The sequence below is a fragment of the Solanum lycopersicum genome, chromosome 5 (genome assembly GCF_036512215.1).
Source record: "Solanum lycopersicum chromosome 5, SLM_r2.1".
NCBI lineage: Eukaryota > Viridiplantae > Streptophyta > Magnoliopsida > Solanales > Solanaceae > Solanum > Solanum lycopersicum.
Window position 1 is genome coordinate 63,937,599 of NC_090804.1, and position 22,696 is coordinate 63,960,294.

General features: G+C 30.3%; 2 protein-coding genes, 1 long non-coding RNA gene and 1 other non-coding gene across 4 annotated transcripts; 3 read left to right on the forward strand and 1 right to left on the reverse strand.

Annotated features, from left to right (window-relative positions):
- The first annotated feature begins 2,619 nt into the window (after nucleotides 1-2,619).
- Nucleotides 2,620-5,400, forward strand: LOC101247327 (transcription factor MTB2). Its single transcript, XM_010323205.4, has one exon. The coding sequence runs from the start codon at nucleotides 3,408-3,410 to the stop codon at nucleotides 5,145-5,147; it is 1,740 nt and encodes a 579-aa protein (XP_010321507.1). The 5' UTR covers nucleotides 2,620-3,407; the 3' UTR covers nucleotides 5,148-5,400.
- Nucleotides 5,401-8,998: 3,598 nt separating this feature from the next.
- On the forward strand, nucleotides 8,999-11,269 carry LOC138348612 (uncharacterized). Its single transcript, XR_011221404.1, has 2 exons — nucleotides 8,999-10,576; nucleotides 10,693-11,269. It is a non-coding gene; the product is annotated as an uncharacterized lncRNA (long non-coding RNA).
- Nucleotides 11,270-12,782: 1,513 nt separating this feature from the next.
- Nucleotides 12,783-13,199, forward strand: LOC138348977 (uncharacterized mitochondrial protein AtMg00810-like). Its single transcript, XM_069298599.1, has one exon. It carries the CDS (start codon nucleotides 12,783-12,785, stop codon nucleotides 13,197-13,199), a length of 417 nt encoding a protein of 138 aa, XP_069154700.1.
- A 9,280-nt stretch (nucleotides 13,200-22,479) lies between these two features.
- Nucleotides 22,480-22,551, reverse strand: TRNAQ-CUG (transfer RNA glutamine (anticodon CUG)). Its single transcript has one exon. It is a non-coding gene; the product is annotated as a tRNA-Gln (tRNA).
- Between the last annotated feature and the right edge of the window lie 145 nt (nucleotides 22,552-22,696).

Here is a 22,696-nt window from a genome sequence, read left to right on the forward strand (position 1 = left end):
TAGTCATATCCTAATCAATGGATATATAAATATGCCACATCAGACATGGTATTCGAGTCAATTGATAATATGTACCACGCGTAATATCTGAGTCAATCAAGAGATATCATGTACCATGCGTGGTAATTGAGCCAATCAATAATATGTACTAGGTGTCGCACCTGACTCAGTCGAGAGATATTTTGTGCTAGATATGGTATACGAACCAAATAATAATATGTACCGGTTGTGGTACCCGAGTCAACCGAGTATCACGCGTCACATAATCACAATGAGTACGATCACATTTTTAAAACACCATCAAACAGGACAATTTTATAATATGAGATCGCAACAAGATATCATTTTAATTTAATCCTTCTCATCTCCCTAATAACCACGTATTGTACAAGTAATACCAATGAAACTGTAAACTAAAAATAAAATCGATCATCATCTACCCGAAACAAGTCTTCTTATACAATTTTCATTTCATAGTCTAGTTACCCATAGATTACCAGCCCTAGAACAATACCTAATAATTATCATAAGGTCAAAATGGTACAATCTTAGTCTTCACAAGAGCCCTTCAAACACTTAAACACAAAATTCTTGCCATGGATCAACATGTAACAATTACATTATGAAGAGTAAAATCCGATTCACTCATAGATTGAACACACAGATGAACAATCAACATATAACAAACATAAAATCTAGCAAATTGTTATATTACATATATCATGAGTTGTATCTGAGTCAATTGATAAATATCTTGTAACTGACGTGATACCTGAATCAATCGATAATATGTATCATGTGTGATATTTGAGCCAATTAATAATATGTATCAGATATTGTACCTGAGATAACCTAGAGACCTCTTGTTATAAGCATGGTACTCGAGCCAATCGATAATATGTACCAGGCATGGTACTCAATCCAACCAAGAATCACACATCACATTATCACAATCACAATGAATACAATCACACTTGTAAAACACTACAAATATGACAAGTTCACTATATGAGATTGACAATACGATAACATTTCAATTTCATTCTTTTCATTTCTCATAACCACATGTTGTAAAAGTAATACTATCGAAATAATTAACATGCACATATAACGTAAATGAGAAACAAATTCAACCATCACCTACTTGAGGTGACTCTTCCTATATGATTCTTTTTCAACTGAACAAAAGAGTAAAATAATAAAACGTGTGTTTTCTACTACAACAGAGGTGCCATAACTAAAAAATGTTCGATATGATGAATGATATTGAGGTCGGATCAAATTCAAATTTTAAAATTTTCGTCATATCATCTTAAATTTAATTTGACAGTATATTTCAAAAAAATTTATAATTACATACCAAGTTGTTTTTTATTAACGACATAATATATAGTTACAAACACCAAGTACATGGCTCGAATTTGATTGAAGAGTTGCTCGAAGAAGAAAAATGCACATGTCACTCAAATCTATCAAAGAGATTTTTAAAGATAAAGTATTTAAATATTGATTCATGACATATAATCACTAATCAAGCAACTCGAATTTGATTGAAAAGTTCCTCAAAAAGTAACATGCACGCTTGGTTCAAATCTAATCAAATTTAATGATCAAATAAATTTTAAATAAAAATCTTTAAAATTTGAACAAATTTATGATCAAACTTTAAAGTCTAATTCTTAACCCTATAGTTACCTATCAAATAACTCATACTTGATTAAATAGTTGCTCAAAGAAGGAAATACACATACCATACAAATTTAATCAAATATAATTGTCATATTTAAAAGCTATTTTCTTTTCTTTTTTTAAAAAAAAAACAGATAAAATATAATGATTGTATTTTTTTTAGAAAATAAGTTAAAAAAATCAAATATATTATAAAAACTAAATTAAATATAACGGTCATACTTAAAGCTTTTTTCTTAAAAAAAAACTAAAAAAAAAACTTATCAAATATAATGATCAAATGTATTTCAGAAACCAATAATCACTAAGTAAATGACTCAAATTAATCGAAGAGTTGCTCAAACGATTAACTTAAAATCAAATATATTATAAAAAATTAATCAAATATAATGGTCATATTTAAAAGCTTTTTTTTTCTTTTAAAAGACAAAAAAGATTAATCAAATATAATGATCGAATGTATTTTAGAAAATAAGTTAAAGAAACACTAAATAAATGACTCAAATATAATTGAACAAATTATTCAAATTTGATCAAATAAATTTTAAGAAAGTAAATCTTTAAAATATAATCAAATTTTATATCCAAAATCATTTTAAGAATAAGTCTTAAAATCACTAACCAAACTCGAATTCTATTGAAAAATTGCTCCAAAAAAATAAAAAATGCACATTATTCAAATATGATCAACTTTAAAAATATTAGAACCAATTTAATTAAATATATTTTAAATAAATAAAATATAAATTTAACCCATAAATCTAATTATCACTAATTAAATAAAAAGTTTAATTCCCAAAAAGTAAAATACACACGCCATAAATGTGGGTGCACATGTTTGTGTCATCCCATCTTACAAAACGTGTCAAAGTGAAACTTCCCTTTTTCCTCATTCAATAAAATCCCTTTTTAAAAATAAATACTCACACAAAAGGCATGCCGACTGTTTCTCATATATATATTTAAAAAATTAAAAATAAGTTAAAACTTATATGACTTAAACCTTGTTTGATTTAATTTATGTAAATTTAAGTACTTTAACAAATTTATTTCAAAATAACAAAGAATTATAAATTTAGAATTGTAAGTCACGAGTGTTATGCTTATAAGTCACGAGTTATAAGCCTATCGAAAATAGATTCTTACTACAAGCCCAACCATGGTTATCTATTTAACCCTTTAAAAACCTAAAACCATAGTTTATACAAAACATGCAGTTTGGATTTAGAAGAGACATACCCTTAATGCCCTCTTCTCCAATCTCCTATCTTCCCTCTTTTCTTTGCAAAGATGAAAAAAAAAAGTTGATGTTTGAGCAAAAATTTGAATTTTTTGGTTTGAGGATTTCAAATTCCTCACAAGGGTGATAAGAGTTTTTGCTTGCTCTACTGCTTCTTGAACTGCAAAAACTGGTTTGTTTCTCTTTTTATGTTCATTTTTATATCGAAGTTTATATGATATTTTGTCTTTATATAGTTAATTGTTACTTGGGGTTTCAAGATTTTGAGATCTGAATGTGGGGTTGTTGAATTTTGGGTATTTAAAGAAGAAAGATTGAATCTTTTTGAGGTTGAGGGGCGAGATAGATTTTGTTTTGGATTTGATTGAAAAGGATTGTGTGTGTGTGTTTTTTTTTTGAAATATTTTGTGGGGTTTATATCAAATTGGAGGAGAGTTGAAGTTTTTAGCATCTGGGGTTTTGTTAATATTTGTTAGAAATGACTATGTTGTGGAGTGATGAGGATAAGACTATGGTGGCAGCGGTATTAGGAACAAAAGCTTTTGATTACTTGATGTCTAGTTTAGTTTCTGCTGAATGTTCTTTAATGGCAATGGGGAGTGATGAGAATTTGCAGAATATGCTATCAGATCTTGTGGAACGTCCGAATGCAAGTAATTTTAGTTGGAATTATGCAATTTTTTGGCAGATTTCGCGGTCTAAGTTGGGGGAGTTGGTGTTAGGATGGGGAGATGGTTGTTGTAGGGAAGCTAGGGAAGGAGAGGAATCTGAACTTACTAGGATTCTCAATATACGCCTCGCGGATGAGGCTCAACAAAGGATGAGGAAGAGGGTTCTTCAGAAGTTGCATATGTTTTTTGGTGGAACAGATGAAGATAACTATGTGTCTGGATTGGATAAAGTCACTGATACTGAAATGTTCTTTCTTGCTTCAATGTACTTTTCGTTTCCTCGAGGGCAAGGTGGTCCGGGGAAATGTTTTACTGCTGGTAAACATGTGTGGTTATCGGATGTTATGAGGTCGTCTGTAGATTATTGTTCTAGGTCTTTTCTGATGAAGTCTGCTGGTATGCAAACAGTTGTTTTGATCCCAACTGATATAGGGGTTATGGAATTGGGATCTGTACGAACTATACCAGAAAGCTTGGAGCTTGTACATTCAATAAAATCTTGCTTCTCGTCGTTTTTGGCTCAAGTTAGGGCTAAGCAAGCGGCACCTTTAGCAGCAGTTGTAGCTGAGAAAAAGAATGGAAACAATTCTGTGTTTCCCAGCTCTTTTCCTTTTGATCAGTCAAAGGAAAATCCGAAGATCTTTGGGCAGAATTTAGAATCTGGTTCTACCGAGTTTAGGGAAAAACTTGCTCTCAGGAAACCGGTGGATGGGCCACTGGAAATGTATAGAAATGGAAACAGGGCTCCCATCATAAATACACAAAATGGTGTACGCCCCGTATCATGGGCTTCATTTGGTAATGTAAAGCCAGGGAACTCGGTGGATCTCTATAGTCCTCAGGCACCACCAAACAACTTACGAGAGTTTGTCAATGGTGGAAGAGAAGAGCTCCGGTTAAATAGCCTCCAGCATCAAAAGCCTGGTGGAATGCAAATAGATTTCACCAACTCAAGACCCGTTGTTTCTCCAGTGCCCACTGTTGAATCGGAGCATTCAGATGTTGAAGTTTCATGCAAGGAAAAACATGCAGGACCAGCTGATGAAAGGAGGCCTCGAAAGCGTGGAAGAAAACCAGCCAATGGAAGGGAAGAGCCCCTCAATCATGTAGAAGCTGAGAGGCAACGGAGGGAGAAGCTGAACCAGCGGTTTTATGCATTACGAGCTGTTGTTCCAAATATTTCCAAAATGGACAAAGCTTCCCTCTTAGGAGATGCCATTGCTCACATCACTGACATGCAGAAGAGGATCAGGGACGCGGAATATAAGCTGGAAAAGCGAGGAAGCACCTCTGTGGATGCAGCTGATATCAACATTGAAGCCGCCAGTGATGAAGTCATCGTAAGAGCTAGATGCCCACTGGGAACCCATCCTGTAGCAAAAGTCGTTGAAGCGTTCAAAGAGACACAGGTCAGCGTTGTTGAGTCAAAACTTGCCGTGGGAAATGATACAGTATATCATACATTTGTGGTCAAGTCCAGTGGACCCGAACAGCTAACGAAGGAAAAGCTAATGGCTGCATTTGCTGGTGAATCAAACTCTCTCTAGACATTCTCATCGCTTCGTAGGATAACAAAGGCAGCACTATCATTTTAGTCTACATTCCATATCTTTGTTTCTGCAAAGGTTTTGTTATACAACAGTTCAGTCTAGGAATAGAGAAAATAACTAGCTATTGACAAAGTAGCGGCAATTCTTTCCTATATCTGTTTATAGTATACATGCTTGTCAAAAGAAAGCTGGATGAATCGCTCTGTAAGCTTAAATCTCTTTTGCTTATGCTAGTTTTTTCATATTTTTACTTGGTGTTGTTACTTGTTGAGTTAATTACTTCTCTAGAATCTTAAGTCTAGTTTTTTTTTTTGCAAGTCTAGCATGAAGCTAATCAAGTATAACATGTTATGTTGCTTCACTCTTCAAAAATATCGACAGTTGCATGTCAGATCTTTCAAAAGATAAGTGTTTTTTTCTTTTGGAGAATTTGAGTGACATTCATGTGCCTAGAGATCTTGAACCTTATATATATCCTTTTTGAGAAATGTTGGTCTTATGATTCTTGATGATATAAAAAGAATGGTACTATTGGAACTTGCTTGAACACGAATAACTTCCTTTGTTTCATTTGTTTAAGTCTGATGGATATTTGTGTGGGGGAAGAATATAGTCGAGATGTTCTATGTACCCCTTACGGGATCCGATGTATTCTCAGTTGTTTAAGTCTTGATAGATATTTGCGTTGGTGAAAAATATAGCCGAGATGTGTGGAAGCTAGTTTTGGCCCCCACCATTAGAAGAAGAAGAAGATTTTTTTTTTTTTTTTTTTTTGTAATTTAGGGTGGAGAAGCAAGTGGCTAATAAATGGTTTCATTAAACATGCCAAAAACATGTGAAAGTGTGGGTGGTGGAAGTTGGAAAAAATAAATTAGAGTTTTTTCAACGAGGAAAAAGTGATAAAGTAATTTCATAAACGTTTAGAATATGACCATAATTAGTATAGTTTTGGCATTTATAGTCCATCTTTAATTATTAAATTACTACTGTTTGTGTGCGTTTTTCAAACTTTTTTATTGTGAGTTTTCTTTTAATGACAGATTTAATAGTACCATATGCCGGCTGGTTAAATGTTTTACTAGATTCAGACGTGACATTTCAAATTTATTATCTCCTCATCATTCATTTAAGGTCCTTTAACCTAGTAAAACATTTTCCTTTATATCGTACACACCCTTAAGGCTCATTTGGTTAGGAACAAATTATTTCGAGATAAGTTATTCTATCATGTATATGAGATAACTAATTTCATCACTATGACAAAAATGGTGTGACAATTAAATAATTCAATGACTATATATTTGAAAGAGAGGCATATCTTCTAAAATCTAAATAGCATGCATGCAATAATACAAAAAATAATAATAGAAAAACAAAGAGATTCATGTGAGTTTCTTCTTCTAGTGCTATATTCATTCAGATTCCTAATTGGACATTAGTACAATAGCTATATACCTAATCTAAGAAAGCAACAAAAGGAAAATAATGTTCTCATTTGATGAGATAGAGAGTGGGGCCATGGCCCATGGGGGTAAGGGCTACTTTGTTCATTGATTAACTATATATTACTAGGAACTATTAAAGGTTTGGTAATTAGTTTTTTGTATAAATTTGTTTTCGAGGCGAAGTTTTGAAGTAATGATAAAGTTATCTTTATGTGACCTATAAATCAGAAGTTGTTAGCCACTAAATGAATACATGTGTTAAAGATAGAGTCCTTAAATCACACTCTAGGGTGTATGTTGGTTCAAGCGATGAAATTAATCGTTAATGTTTGTGTTTAGATAATCTGTTCAAATCATATTTCATGAGATGTATCTTTGCCAAGAACGTGGGGTTGATACTTATATGAAAATAGCATGTCTAAATTATACTTTTTAAAATACAGTTTTTACTCAGAGTTATGTTTAAACATGAAATACTTTATGTATCGGAAGCTGACAATTATGTCTTTCATGCTATTCCAATATGTTAGGTTATCAATCTGTTTTTGCCCATAAAGTTTGTTGAGGTATATCTTAACATATATGGTTAAAAAAATCAGAACAAAAAAAATAAGCATGTGGCAATAAAATTCCTATTTTTTCTAACTTAATTAATCCAATTAAAATATCTATAAAAATAATTGCTAGACTTTTTTCAACGAAAAATTTAATATTTTTTCCATAGTGACAATGCATTGAGTGATGAAAATTGACTATTCAAGTTTGACAATACACAATTGAGGCCTAGCTATAAATAACTACCATAATTTCTTTTCATTTTTTATTTTTTGAGGATCAACATCAATAAAAGTACTTGCATATTTTTTTTTTCTAATTTTTAAATTTACATCCAATAGTAATTTTGCCCAAAGCAATAGATTTAGAGATCATGATCTAAATTAATCATCAAAGGAATTTTTCTTATGTCAATAGGAATTTGAACGAATTGATTTGTTTGTTTTGTATCAACGTAGATTTAATTTGGTTGAATATTGTTCTTAAGAATATGTTTTTATTTCTCACACAGAAATATTAAGTATAATTTAAATTCAAAAGTTAGTTAAAATATTTAGAATAATTCAAACCACATTAAAAAGGTCACTCATTTATATAGGAATGATACATGTTAGGACTCTTCATGCATGTATTAGACTAAATCGGATTTCACGTTAAAGTCTCACGCTAAATTCGCTTTTTATAAAAGTAAATTTTATATTTAAAGCTCAAATTTAAAATCTATATTTAAAGATGAATGAATATTTATTATCGCATCATTACTCTAGTTACTATATCAAAAATGATATTTTGCTATAATTAACAAATGACAATAGTTTAATTGTCATTAAAATATATTTTTAGCAGTAACTAACGATCTTTGTATTGACCCTGAAACTATTAGATCTAATGACAATCAATTAATATTGATAAAAATTATATCAGTATATTTTTACCGCTAAAAATTATTTTTATTTTGGTGAGTTGGTTATGAAGTTGTACCCCTATTTCGTGTAGAACGTTTTACATCCAATGATTATATATATATATATATATCTGTCTACACACTTCTATTGACTGATGTGATAACTCAACTCCACCACCAAATCAATCCCTTATAATTAGCCTTTTGTTGGTTAAATATTATCCCACTTGTTTCATTCTTATATTATATTATATAATAATTAAATAATTCATTGCTTTTGGGGTTCAAAACGACACTATCCAACGAATTAATTTTTTTGCAAAAATTATTTACTAACAATAATATAATATTATTGATATATTATATTTGCTGATAATAAGTAATATAATATAAATATTTATGATTCGCATTTTATATAAACAACGGTAAAAAATATTAATCGAATTTTGCATTTCCAAGACGAGAGAACAATTCTATTTCTAAGTTTAGGAAGGCACATATAATGCCATATTTCCTATTAAATAACCTACAATTGCACGGTTAGGTAGAATAGTAAGTGTTTGTTTATTCTAAATTAGATATTTTAATTTGAGGTTTGTGGAATCAAGAGTTTTTATATCTATACTTTTTGATGTGCGAGACTTTTCAATGTAAATTCAAATTTGATGAGACTTCAATTACCATGATAGAAACTGCTTATGTATGATTTGATTACATATGAATCATGAATTGTTTGAATATATTAATTAAGAAGAAATTGAAAGTCAAATATGTATGGTGGTGATGAGATATAAGTGTGAGGTAGTTGAGAAGTTAGTTAAGTCACAAAATAATCAAGGTTAGTATAGACCTTTTGTATTGTTTGTTGTGAGTAATTTCTTTCACTTAGTTAGATTGTTAGAAGCTAGATTCTATAAATAGTATTTTGCAGCATTGGAATAGTTAGTCTTTGAGCTCAAACAATGAGAGATTCTCTCCTTCTTTCTTAGCTTCTTGTTAATGGAGTTTTGGGTTACTTTCATCTATTGATTTTTTGTTCATGGTATCAGAGCCACACACAGTGATTACTGTGATGGACGATTTCAATTGAGAATCATATAATCAAGTCACAGATTCATCAGTTTGTTAGTTGATTTACAGTTTTCAACACAATTTTAGGGTGAAATCTGTAGGTGATTGATGAGTGATTACCAAACAATTGTTGATCAACAGCAAATCAGGATAACAAATGGAAGAACAGTTGCAGATTCAATTCAAGACAACAATGGAGAAAACACATGTGTATCAATTTCAATACCCAATTCTGTAATTGGCCAAGGTATTGACTATAATCATCCTCTTTTCCTTAGTCCTACAGATTTGAGTGGAGTGAGTCGTATTTCGTTTCAATAACTTGGAATTGAGAACTACTCTCTATGGAATAGATCAATTACAGTAGAACTGATAAGACACAATAAGTTGGGGTTACTTGATGGAACCTGTAGTAAAGAGATGTTCAATGAAGAATTATGGGGACAATGGGAGAAAGTAAATGATGTAGTACTGTCCTGGCTGATGAACTCAGTGTCAAAGATTTTACTAAGTGGAATTGTGTTTGCTACAAGTGCTTCTCATGTTTGGAGTGATTTAAAGGAAAGGTTTGATAAAGTAGATTGGTCAAGAACCTATAGTCTTCATAAAGACATTGTGTCAATACAACAGGGGATCGTTTCTGTTTCTGTGTACTATACAAGGCTTAAGACATTGTGGGATGAATTTGAAGCTGTTGTTCCTTCTCCTAGATGCAATTGTGCTAAATCGAAAGAGTTTATTATTCATTTGAGTAACACAAGTTGTATCAGATTTTAATAGGGCTTAATGAGACCTATCACCAGGCTAGAAGTCAAATTTTAATATGAGTCCCTTACCAACTATTAAACATGCTTATGCTATGATAATAGGAGATGAGAGTCAAAAGGCTGTAATTTCACAAATTAGCAACATGAGTCGGAGTTTTGAAAGTGTTTGATTTTATGGCTACGTACTCTAAAGCTGGTGCTAGTTCTACTTCAGGAGTAAATCAAAGGTTTAACAGAAACACTCTTCTCATTTGTGATTTTTGTAAATGTAAGGGTCATAGTAAAGAATTTTGCTACAAAATTGTGGGATATCCACCTGACTTCAAGTCAAAAAGGAAGGTTCAAGTTTTCTTTCAGGATACAACAATTCTAGTACAGATGGTGTTTCTTCAGGATACAACAATTCTAGTCATGCCAGGATCATTTTTCTTATGGCTTAAACACTAATGTGCATGAAGCAGGATGGGAACTGAAGTCATCTACTACTGCACAAAGTGAGCATGCTAGAAAGGATAGTAACAGTACTTCCAAAAGCAGTAAGTAAAGCAGAAATGGATGTGAAACAATTACTGAAGGGTTGTGCATTCACAAAAAAACAATATGATCATATTCTTAGAGGTCTCACATAAAATCAAGGCACTGCATCATCTGATAACAATACCAATTTTGCTGCTCACACTGGAGGTAAATCCTTGTTTGTTTCTGAGAATAACGAAGTATGGATTGTAGATTCTGGTGCAACAAATCATATGGTTTCTAATATGAATATATTTATAAAAGGATCTGTGTCAAAATTGCAGATTCCTAAAATTGTATATCTGCCTAATGGAGGTACTACTCAGGTTACTCATGTTGGTTCTTGTGCATTAACAGATAGGAGTGTTATCTCCAATGTGTTTTATTTACCTGATTTCAAGTATAACTTGATGCTGTGAGTAAGTTGACAAAGGAACTTGGTTGTTCAGTTACATGATTCCCTAATTTTTGTGTTCTTCGGGAACTTTACAATGGGAAGGTGAGAGTGGTTGGTAAAGAAGCAGGTTGTTTATATACTCAAAATTCTGGAAGTGATGAAAAGAATATTCTATTGACAGTAACTCAAGTTTCATCTAATATGGAGTTGTGGGACCAAAGGCTTGGACACGTGTCATCTGTAGTACTAGCTAAAATGTTTGATTTGAATATCAATAGTATGTGTAAGGTTTCAAATGTTTAGTTTGTCCTTTTGCAAAACAGACTAGATTTACCTTTCCTTTTAGTAGTATCAAAAGTGTTAATAGCTTTGACTTGATTCACGTTGATGTTTGGGGTCCATACAATACATCAACTTTTGATGGCAACAAATATTTTCCTACCATTGTTGATGATTTTTCAAGGATGACTTGACTCTTCTTACTTGAACACAAGTTTGATGTGACACTTTACTAGAAGTGACATGGGCATTAAAATTTCAGGAAAAAATTTCATTGAAGTATTGAGGACATTGTGTTCTAGCTGCAGTCTATCTCATCAATAAAATTCCTAGTAGTGTGCTGAACTATGAAAGTCCTTATGAAAGGTTATATGGAAGTCAACCTAGATTGACACACTTGAGAACTATTGGGTGTCTGTTTTTTTGCCAAAATCTAGTTGAACATGACAAAATGATGACAAGGTCTAAGTCTACAGTTCATATGGGGTATTCAAAGACACAAAAAGGTTGTGTTTTGTTTGATCTTACTACCAAGATATTCTTTATTAGCAGAGATGTTATATTTAGAGAGGATATTTTTCCTTTCTCACAGATCAAGATGCCAGAAAGACATATCTTATTTCAAAATCCACTCCCAAATTCATCTGTTCTATTTGATAACTTCACTAATCAAGTTTTCAAAACACTTAGTTCTATCAATAATGAACCATCTTGTCTTGAAGATACATTTGTGCTACCAGATGTTGAGAATACTCTATGAGATGTTTCTGATCCAATTGAAGAACCAGTTCCAATAGTCACAGAAACTCTTATACCAGTTAATATAAGAAGATCTACAAGAATCAAGCATACTCATGCATGGCTCAAAGATTTGTTTCCTCAAAGTTACATTCAGAAGTGCAATATCCTGTGTGCAATTATATTAGTTATAATCATCTTTCTCCTACTTATCGGTCATACATTGCTGCTACATCTTCAGTTAGAGAACCTACTACCTATTCAGAGGCTGTGACAGATACTAGGTGGATAGATGCTATGAAGACTGAGATTCAAGCTCTTGAAGATAATAAGACTTGGGAGATAACTGACCTACCACCAGGAAAGAAACCTATTGGCTGCAGGTGGGTTTACAAGGTTGAGTACAAGTCCACAGGTAAAATAGAAAGATTTAAAGCAAGACTAGTTGCTAAGGGGTATAGTTAGCTAGAAGGTATAGACTATCAAGAAACTGTTTCACCAGTTGTGAAGATGGTGACTGTGAGAACTGTGGTGTCTTTTGCTGATTCAAGACACTGGCACATTCATCAAATGGATGTGTTTAATGCCTTCTTGCAGGGTGATCTTGAAGATGAAATTTATATGCAGCTTCGTCAAGGCTTTGTTAGTCAAGGGGAGAAAGCATGCAACATTATATGGGCTTAAGCAGGCTCCAAGACAGTGGAACCATAAGTTGACTGAAGCTCTTACTACTCTCAACTTTAAACAAAGTCAATATGATCATTCTTTATTTGTCAATAAGTCAGAAGTAGGTATGATTATGGTGTTAGTATATGTGGATGATATGATGATTACAGACAGCAGTTTGGAGTTAATAGAAAAGACAAAGTTGAAATTGCAGCAGGCTTTTAAAATGAAGGACTTAGTGAACTGAAATATTTTCTGGGCATTGAGTTTACTAGGTCAGCAGAGGGTATATTGATGCATCATAGAAAGTATGCTTTGGAACTTATAGCTGAGGTTGGGATGTCAGCAGCTAAACCTGCAGGTACTCCTATTGATGTTAATGTTAAACTAACTTCAAAACAGTATGATCAAGATGTGAAAAATCATGGAGCTTCTGAAGATCCTCTAGTAGATCAGACAATGTATCAAAGATTAATTGGCAAATTGTTGTATCTGAACATGACAAGACCAAACTTGTCTTTTAGCACACAAAACCTAAGCCAGCTCATACAACAGCCAAAGAAATCTCACATGGATGCAACCTTAAGAGTAGTGAGATATCTGAAAACACATCATGTACAGGGGCTATTATTTTCTAGCTCTTCTGATGAAATAGTCACTGCATTTGTGATGCAGATTGGACATCTTGACCACTTACCAGAAGATCAGTAACAGATTATGTTGTCAAGATAGGGAACTCTTTGGTGTCTTGGAAGGCAAAGAAGCAAACTATAGTTTCCAAGAGCTCAGCTGAAGCTGAATACAGGAGCCTTGCCTCCACAGTGTCAGAATTAATTTGGTTACTTGGATTAGTTAGAGAAATAGAAGTTGAAGTACAACTACCAGTTCAAGTATATAGTGACAGTAAAGCTGCCATACAGATTGTTGTGAATCTAGTATATCATGAGAGGACAAAACACATTTAATTCGATTGTCATTTTATAAGGAAAGACTACAACAAGGTTTGATCAAGGTTAACTACCTTCTTACACAAGAGCAGCCTGCAGATGTATTGACAAAAGGACTATCAAAGTATCAACATGAATATCTCTTATCCAAATTAGGTGTCTTAAACATCTTTTGAACCACCTAACTTGAAGGGGAGTGATGAGATAGAAGTGTGAGGTAGTTGAGAAGTTAGTTAAGTCACAAAATAATCAAGGGTAGTATAGACCTTTTGTATTGTTTGTTGTAACTAATTTCTTTCAACTTAGTTAGATTGTTAGAAGCTAGATTCTATAAATAGTATTTTACAGCATTGTAATAGTTAGTCTTTGAGCTCAAACAATGAAAGATTCTCTCCTTCTTTCTTAGCTTCTTGTTAATGGAATTTTGGGTTAATTTCATCTATTGATTTTTTGTTCAGCTGGCCTTCTAATTATTTGATAGTATGTATATGGACTTAAAGAAATTCCACAAGTGGTCAAGAGGTGTTAAACAAAAAAATAAGAGCCAATGATAGTTACTAGTAAACACTGCGTTTACCATGCATTAATTTATTAATTTGATATAATTAACGAGCTAACACATTAATATTTAGTGCGTGGAGAAATCTTTCTACACGTATCACGAATACTCTCATCAGTTATCACAAATATTAAATTTCCAATTATATAAAGAATTTCTAATTTGTTCAAAATAAAAGTAGGAAAACAATTTAGTAGTAGTGATCAATTGCACATGACAAAAACATATGGTGAGCTTAGAAAATAGAGTTTTCAAGGTAGAGAAAGTGATGAAGAAAATTCATAAACATTTTTCAAACTATATGGAGTAGTTTATAGCCTATGGACCTAGCTAGCAATATATGTTGTGCTATAAGAAAAATAGAGTTTTCAAGTAATGCATGTACTCTTTATTGACTTATATATAGTAAGTAATACTAGTATTATTGAATATGAAAAAAAAAAAAAAACATGTGAAGAAAAGTATATGGTTGTGATGTACGAAGGGTACATTGACTGAGTTTTAGGATGATAAATTTCTGAAAATATGACAACATTTTAGGCGAATCACATAACAAAGTATTTAATTAAAATTTTATAAATATCAAACATCGAATCAGACTAAAAAAATAAAAAGCTTCCCTATCATATCATATCATGATTCATGTTATAATATGCAAGTTGATACAAAAGTGGGCACATTGGATTAAGATTAGTCTAATTGAGTAGAAATTACTAATGTATGATTTGATAACATGTGTAGCATGAATTTTATGACTAGTACTCTTAACTTTCACATAAATTATTCATAAAAATAATGAAAATTCCCCAAGTCAATATGCTTTAGAGCTTATGGTCCCCTCCCTTTATTGAAAATTGTCATTTACAAATGGAAAGCACGAGTTGGTTGAATGTTAAGAAAAAAAAACTAAAAGTCAAATATGTATGGTGGCCTCTTTACTTGATATAGTACTTATATGGACTTAATTAAGAGATTAGTGGTCAAGAGGATTAAAAAAATAACAAACGTGAGTGGCTCAAACAAAGAAAATTAAGGAAGTATTAGTTCATACGATTTGTAAATAGTTACTTGCATTCTATGGTTTGTATGTATATATAATTTAAAATAAGAAATTTAACTTTACATTAGCGATAACAAATTAAACGAAAGTTCATATCACTTATTCAAAATCGAGTTATATGTGTATATATGGAAATACATGTGTTTAAAAATCTAAATATAACATTTACTGATTAATATATTTGTCAAATAAATTATAAATATTGAGCATTTAGGTTCACAAGTTGACATTTAACATTGAAAATAAAAGTAGAAAAACTTTTGAGATTAAAAAGAAAGTGATTTGTGGATGTATTTAGTTGGCTAGTAGTAGTAGTAATGGTCTATTGAACATGACAAGAAAATGTGAACTAAAGTATGGTTGTGACACTCCTAACGGGAGGCGGACTGATAAGAGTGGATCAAGTACAAAGACTGTTTTAGGTAGACAACGAATTACATATCAAAATTAGATATGCACGTGAAAAGTTAATTTATAAGACATATTTAATTAAGTTCACATGATACGTACGTATATTTTAGGCTCGATATAATATAGTTTGAAAATTAACACATCTTATTCAACCTTTCTAGTAAAATTTTAGAGGGTCGTTTTGCAGGCATTTGGTTACATTGACTTTCACATTAATTACGTAAATATAAGCTTTATTGACTTTGTTTACTTGATTTTGATTTTAAGTTCAAAATATAATTGACAAAATCAAATCGATTGTATAAATATTTATTTTGCACATCCTAATCTTCTACGCTCTTGATTCATAACATCGTTAACATCGATGAGTTACTCTATTATTAGATATTCAAATAATATTAGTTAATTGTGATTAAGATATACATTAAGGTAAAATTATTACGACAAATTATACAAATATATATCTTTTATTTCAATTATTTCCATTAGCCCCTATTACTTTTGAAAATCTACAAATCTCTTATTTCTTTAAGGGAAAAGGACATAAAATGCACTCAAAGTATTGGAAATGGTACAAAATTACCCTCCATCCAGCTATTGACTCAAAAATATCCATCCCACCCACCTATTGGCTCCAAAATACCGTTGTTATCCACCTTTTGGTTTAAAATTGACCACTTATTTAACGGTTTTAAATTTAAACTATTTAAATATTTTTTTTAAATACGTGGCGCTTATAATTTAATTTATTAGTATAATTTATAAATCAATCCACTACCCACCCATTACTAATTAAACCTCTTCAAATTAATAAATCCGTCACATTATTAATGCAACAACAGAAAAGTTACTACCAATTGAAATTTTTTAAAATTTGAGGTGAAAATATCTATAGATTTAAATTATCATAAATTCAAGTTTCTAAATAAAAATTACCGATAAACTTAAAGTCTGACTATGTTCATCTTAATTATTCTTACGTCTCAATTATGTGATGTTACTTCATAGGTAAATTTTTTCAAAATAATATATTAAAGGTTTTAAAACAAATCATAAATATTTATCCTATTGAAAGTGTCCTCCTAAATAAGCGGCTTAACCTAAATTTAATTGGGGCTTCAATTTGGACATGAATAAATGGATTTCATTTTTCAGGAATCTATAATTTCATCGTGTTTTAGTAGTGCTTATGGCGATTTTGATATTATAATTGGATTATTAATTGGGTGGGGTTTAGTTAGTAATGAGTGGGTAGTGAATTGGTTTATAAATTATATTAATAAATTAAATTATAACAATAGTTGAATGCCAAGCATTTTAAAAAATATTTAAAGAGTTTAATTTTAAAACCATTAAATAAGTGGTCGATTTTGAACTCAAAGGTGATGACTAGGGTATTTTGAGCCAATAGGTAGATAGAAGGGCATTTTGGAGTCAATAGGTGGATTAAGAGTAATTTTATACTATTTTCAATATTTCAAGGGTATTTTAGGCTCTTTTCCGTTTCTTTAGTATATTCGAGTTGCATATTAATATATCCGAGCTACATATTATATATCTGGGCTAGTTTTTGATGTATTTGAACTACATATTACTGTCGATTCAGTATTTAATATATCTTAGCTACATTTATGTAATTGAGCTAGTTTTTATTATATTCGAGCTACATATGAATGTATCCGAGCTTCAATTATTGTATCCGATTTTTTAAATTTTTAAGGAATTAATATAATTATAAACTTATTAGGGATAAATTATAATTTCGTACTAAAACTATGGTATTTATGTAATATACACAAATTATTAACTATGCTTAAATGATAAAATAGGAGTATTTAAAAGACATATCTTATATACATTCATTAGATACACACTATATACATGTATTTGGTGTAATTTTTATATACATCGAACACTAGATACATGAGCGAGATATAAGAGTGGCTAGCGAGATAGGAGGAAAGTGAGCAAGATTTGACTATTTATCTCAGGTACATAAAATCACACTAGGTACACACTATATACATATATCTGGTGTGATTTGTATGCATGTATCTGAGATACCATATATGAGAGTGGGAGCGAGGTGGGCACTAGGGAGACAAGTGGGATTTATCTATGTATTCCAGATAAATGTGAATCAACCTGAATAGATGTATCTAGAATAAATTATATTTAATTTTAATTGAGATACATATATTTAGAAAAATCTAAACACACTAAAATATGATAAGATTATAGAATATTATGTAACTAATTAAGTGATCAGTTCATAAACTACTAATATTTATGTAACTTACCCATTATTCTTTTATTTTTTGGTGTAGTTTTTCTTATCAGTATTGGAATTTGCTGTTATTCTTTCGTGTTTTTTTTTTTTTTGTCTATTTCAAGTAAAATATAATTGTAGTGCAAATAGTGAATTGGACAATTAAAGTTTCAATAGTATAATAGTGATTATTGCATTTGAGTGGAAAATTAATTAGTCATGTGATGTACTTTTTCTGTTTGTATTTTTAATTAAAACTCTTCCTTGCTGATCAGTTCTCATGTGATAATTTATTTATGAATTTTAATACGTCATGGATAACGACCACTTTATCTTTAAATAATGTTTGGTTTTGGAAAAAAAAAATGATTTGTGGCAGCACCTGATATTTTTTAATGTATGAACAAGATTTGGCATCCTGAAAAAATATACATTAACGAAAAATGTTAAAATTATTTTAACAATTTAAATTTAATATCGTTAAAGGTTTTAAGAATATTTACGGATAATATTAATTGTTATTAAAAATTATATTTAATTATAATTACACAGTTATAGTTAATTAATTCTTTTTTCACTTCTTTAATCTCTCCCTAATTTTATTTCATAATCTTATCCGTAACAATTTTCATATCAATTTGATTTACAAAAGAATTCTCTCTCCACTAAATCAAATTTAAACTACTCAATAATTGTCTTGTTCAATTTTATTTTTTTTCTTCTTTATTTCCTGATATAGTGTGTCACCTCCATAGTTGTCTTCTTCAATTTTGTACTTTTTTCTTCTTATTTCTTGACACATACGAATTAAGATTCTTATTTTAGTATTATAATTAGTCAACCAGTCGAAGAAAGATGCATCTAGGACTGTCTAAATAGATTGTGGAAAAAATGCTCAAGAAGACGGAAAAATTGATTTACTGGTAGCTTTGGTAAGAACTTTGGATCGATATCCATGAATGACGTTTATGTTAATAGTTAAAAAATAAAGATACGAAGGTAAATGTAGAAAAAAATGGAAGTACATTTATCTTCCAAAGTGAATGTTGAAAAGGAAAAGTTGAAATACATGAAATTGTTGATTTTCTTGTTCATCTTTTTCTGATATAAATGGGTTCAGATTTTTAATGTATCCTGTTGTTTTTGTTTCTTAAATTAATTTATAATACCTTCATTTCAACTTTATGATACATTACAATTTCATCATGTACAGTGTCTCGTGTTTAAATATTATTTTATCTTATGATTATAGTTTGGGATACATTGACTGATTTTAAATGTATTTAGTTAACTTTGTTTCTCAAATTAATGTATAATGTCTTTGTTTCAACACTACGATACATTACGATTTTATCATGCACGATATATTGTGTGCAAATATTAATTTTGATGCATAAACTTAATTAGTTTTCATACTTGATACAAACCTTATACGAAATGTATCATATATATAAGTGTTGCTATGTATCTTCTATCCTGTTCAAATTTAAAAGGATATGTATCTGTACACAATACATGATACATGAAAGTGTCACACAAGTATGTATGAATTCATAAATGGTGATACATAAATGTTATAATCAAAAGTTTTTTTAGTTTGAGGCAATATAGAGGATCCTGAAGATCATGTACACAATATTTTGTCATTTAAATAGTGATAATATCAAATACACTTTTATCATACACAACTGTACAAATTATGAGTTGATACACAATAGAACATAATATTACATCTATTAAATCATATTACTGATACATGATACTTTATATTGTATCGGATACACAACATTCTATTTTTGCATGAGCGAATATACAATTTTTTAGACGTGATACGTAAAATTGAATTTATACTAATGGTATCTAATATGTATAAACTACCACAAAGTAATGTGTTGGTCTCAAACCTAACATTTGTCTAGACAACAATTACTTATTTAATTGTATCTAGTAGAAATATAACATTTATCAATTTAAACAAGATACATAAATAGTAATGTATTTATAAATCTATCCATATCGAAAACAAAATTCAAAAAAATGACTACGTAACATTACAAATGGTATGAATGATCAATCAAAGTGATGCCTCTCTTTAGCATTTGTGGTTGTTGTATCAATGCATAATGAATACATTGAAAATTCCAACTCATGTTTCTTCACCTCAACGATGTATTAGATCTTTAAATTTTTCAACTACTTATTGCAATGTTTGACTTGAGATTCATAAATCAATATTTTGTCCAACAACAATTTCATCACTTTTGTATCATTCGTACCTCACCTCACTTTCTCATATTTTGAAATGTCTCAACAAGATCGACAGGTTTATGTTGTATCAGTGCAATTTGTCGACAAGTTTAATTAAAAAAATTGAGATTTTTTTAGAAAGAATCAGAAGAAGAATTTTGGGATACATTAACTAGATTTTAATGTATTTTGAAATACAAATTGAAATGGTCAGTAACTTTTTTGATTAGCTCCTACTATGATGCCCACGATCGAGATCGGATGAAGAGGAGGCCAAGCAACATAATTAACATTTTCCTATGATTTCCTTCTGCTATATATCGGATTTTCATGTTTTTCCTCATCTCATCTATATACTGCAATGGTGAATTTGAGATTCACACAAAATTATTTGTCCAACTAGTATTCATTATGCATCTTATCAAATTTTTGACAAATTTGAATGATTATTTGATGAACATGAGACGATGAATAGAAAAAAAAATTTGAATTTGTTGATTCTGAAAGAATTTGCATCTGACTAAATATTTAGAAGGGAATTGATGGAAGAAAATTTGAATTTTGAATTGATTGAAGTTGTTACCATTTGAGAGAGATTAACATCAAATTGATTAGCGTGATTTGGGAAACTCACATTCAAAATAAATTCTCTTTCCGTATAACTGAATTTGTTTTAATGTATTGAAATTTATGTATCCAGCTCGTTTGCTTATGTATCCGGATGACACTTATATTGAGAGCTTTTTTAAAATTAAAAAATAGTAGGAATAGAATGTAATTTAGGTCATTACACTATGAAATTTAGGTAAGTTATACTTAAAATGATAGTCCATATCACTGGACCAATTACCCTATACTCAATATTGGAAAAAATTATACAATAATGTAAATTTTTTCTTTGTATTTGTTATGTGTAACTATAATTTAAAAATTATATTACATAATTATACTTAAAGATTGTATAGTAATTCTCTCCTTTTATGCTCTTTAGTCTTGCTTACTTGTCCCTTTTCCTCTCTCTAAATTTCTTACTCTCTTTATCTCTCTGTGTATTTATATTGATATTTTATGGTACGATATAAAATTTGATGCCTTATTATATATGGGTAATTTTTTTGTTCTTCTTCCGAAGTGATCAATAAAGATAATTAGGAGTCTTTAAAAATCTAATCTTATGGGCAACATTTAAGTGTAGGAGCTTGTTCAATTAAGAAATTGTGTTCCTTCATCTTAACATATTGTGTTTGATACATATGATTGCAAAGGTTGATATAAATTGATACTCCACAATTGTATTAGTTGATACACGTTATACATAATGAATACATAAGGAATACATAAGGAATAGATACATTGGATAAAGCATAGTGAATACACAAGAAATAGATATACTTGATATAATTGTATTTGTTGATACAACCTCATATAACTACATTCGTTGGACTATTAAAAAGTTATTATTTTTCCACCCAAAAATTCCCACCAGAAAAACCTTTAGTTGTTATTACGATAAATATTTTGATTTATTCGGTAAGAAGAAAAAATAATAATGGTTTCATACAATAAAATCAAGAAATCTTTCACTATTTCAGTGAGAATCTATAGAGTAATTAGAATAAAGAGAAATGACTAGATATTTGATATCTGAGAAGCTAATAGCTATGTTATTCAATCTTAAAAAAATGTCGTGTATGTGAAATCTTTTAAAAATAGTGCATTTCTTGAAAATTCAACTTGAATTACTAACACTTTTGAAAAGTCTGAGCAAAATATCTTTTAAATGTTTCTTGAAAACACCCAAAAAAAATGATTGATGACACCTTACTCTATAGAAAGTTTAGAAGAAAAAAGATATGACACGATATCTGGTATGTAAGAAGTTAATAGTTATGTTGCTCGATCTTAACAACAATGTCATGCATGTTAAATCTTAAAGGAAATGTCGTGTATGTGAAATCTTTTAAAAGTAGTACATTTCTTGAAAATTCAACTTGAATACACTAACACTTTTTAAAAGTCTGAGCAAAATATCCTTTAAATGTTTCTTGAAAACACCCAAAAAATGATTGATGACACCTTACTCTATAGAAAGTTTAGAAGAAAAGAGATATGACACGATATCTGATATGTAAGAAGTTTATAGTTATGTTGCTCGATCTTAACAACAATGTCATACATGTTGAATCTTTAAAAGTAGTACATTTCTGGAGGACTCGATTTGAATTTGCTAATACTTTTGAGTCCGAGTAAGATATCCTTTAAATGTTTCTTAAACAAAAAAAATGATTGAGGGCACCCTACTCTAGAGAAGTCTAGAAGAAAGAAAAATGACAAAATATTTGGTATCCGAGAAGCTAATTGCTATATTGGTCGGTCTTACTAAAAATGCCATACAAGTTCAATATTTCAAAAATAATGCATTTCTAGAGAATCCAACTTGAACAAACTAATACAAAATATCCTTTAAATATTTCATAAACACAAAAGAAAAAAAAGGAAGGTTCTACCGAGATTTGAACTCGGGTTACTGGATTCAGAGTCCAATGTCCTGACCACTAGACCATAGAACCATTTGTGTTAAAATAACTGTCCTAAAAGTTAATATATGTTATTCATGTCTTGAGCAAAATATTAATCCCAAATTTATAAAGCCAAATACATAGAGCCTTTTGAATCAAAATAGTTTATTTAAAGTAATTTTATAGTGTTTGAGTA

What these genes read in the sequence shown, in the direction of transcription:
- LOC101247327 (XM_010323205.4), top strand. Translation starts at nt 3,408, where the DNA reads ATGACTATGTTGTGGAGTGATGAGGATAAGACTATGGTGGCAGCGGTA.
- LOC138348977 (XM_069298599.1), top strand. Translation starts at nt 12,783, where the DNA reads ATGCATCATAGAAAGTATGCTTTGGAACTTATAGCTGAGGTTGGGATG.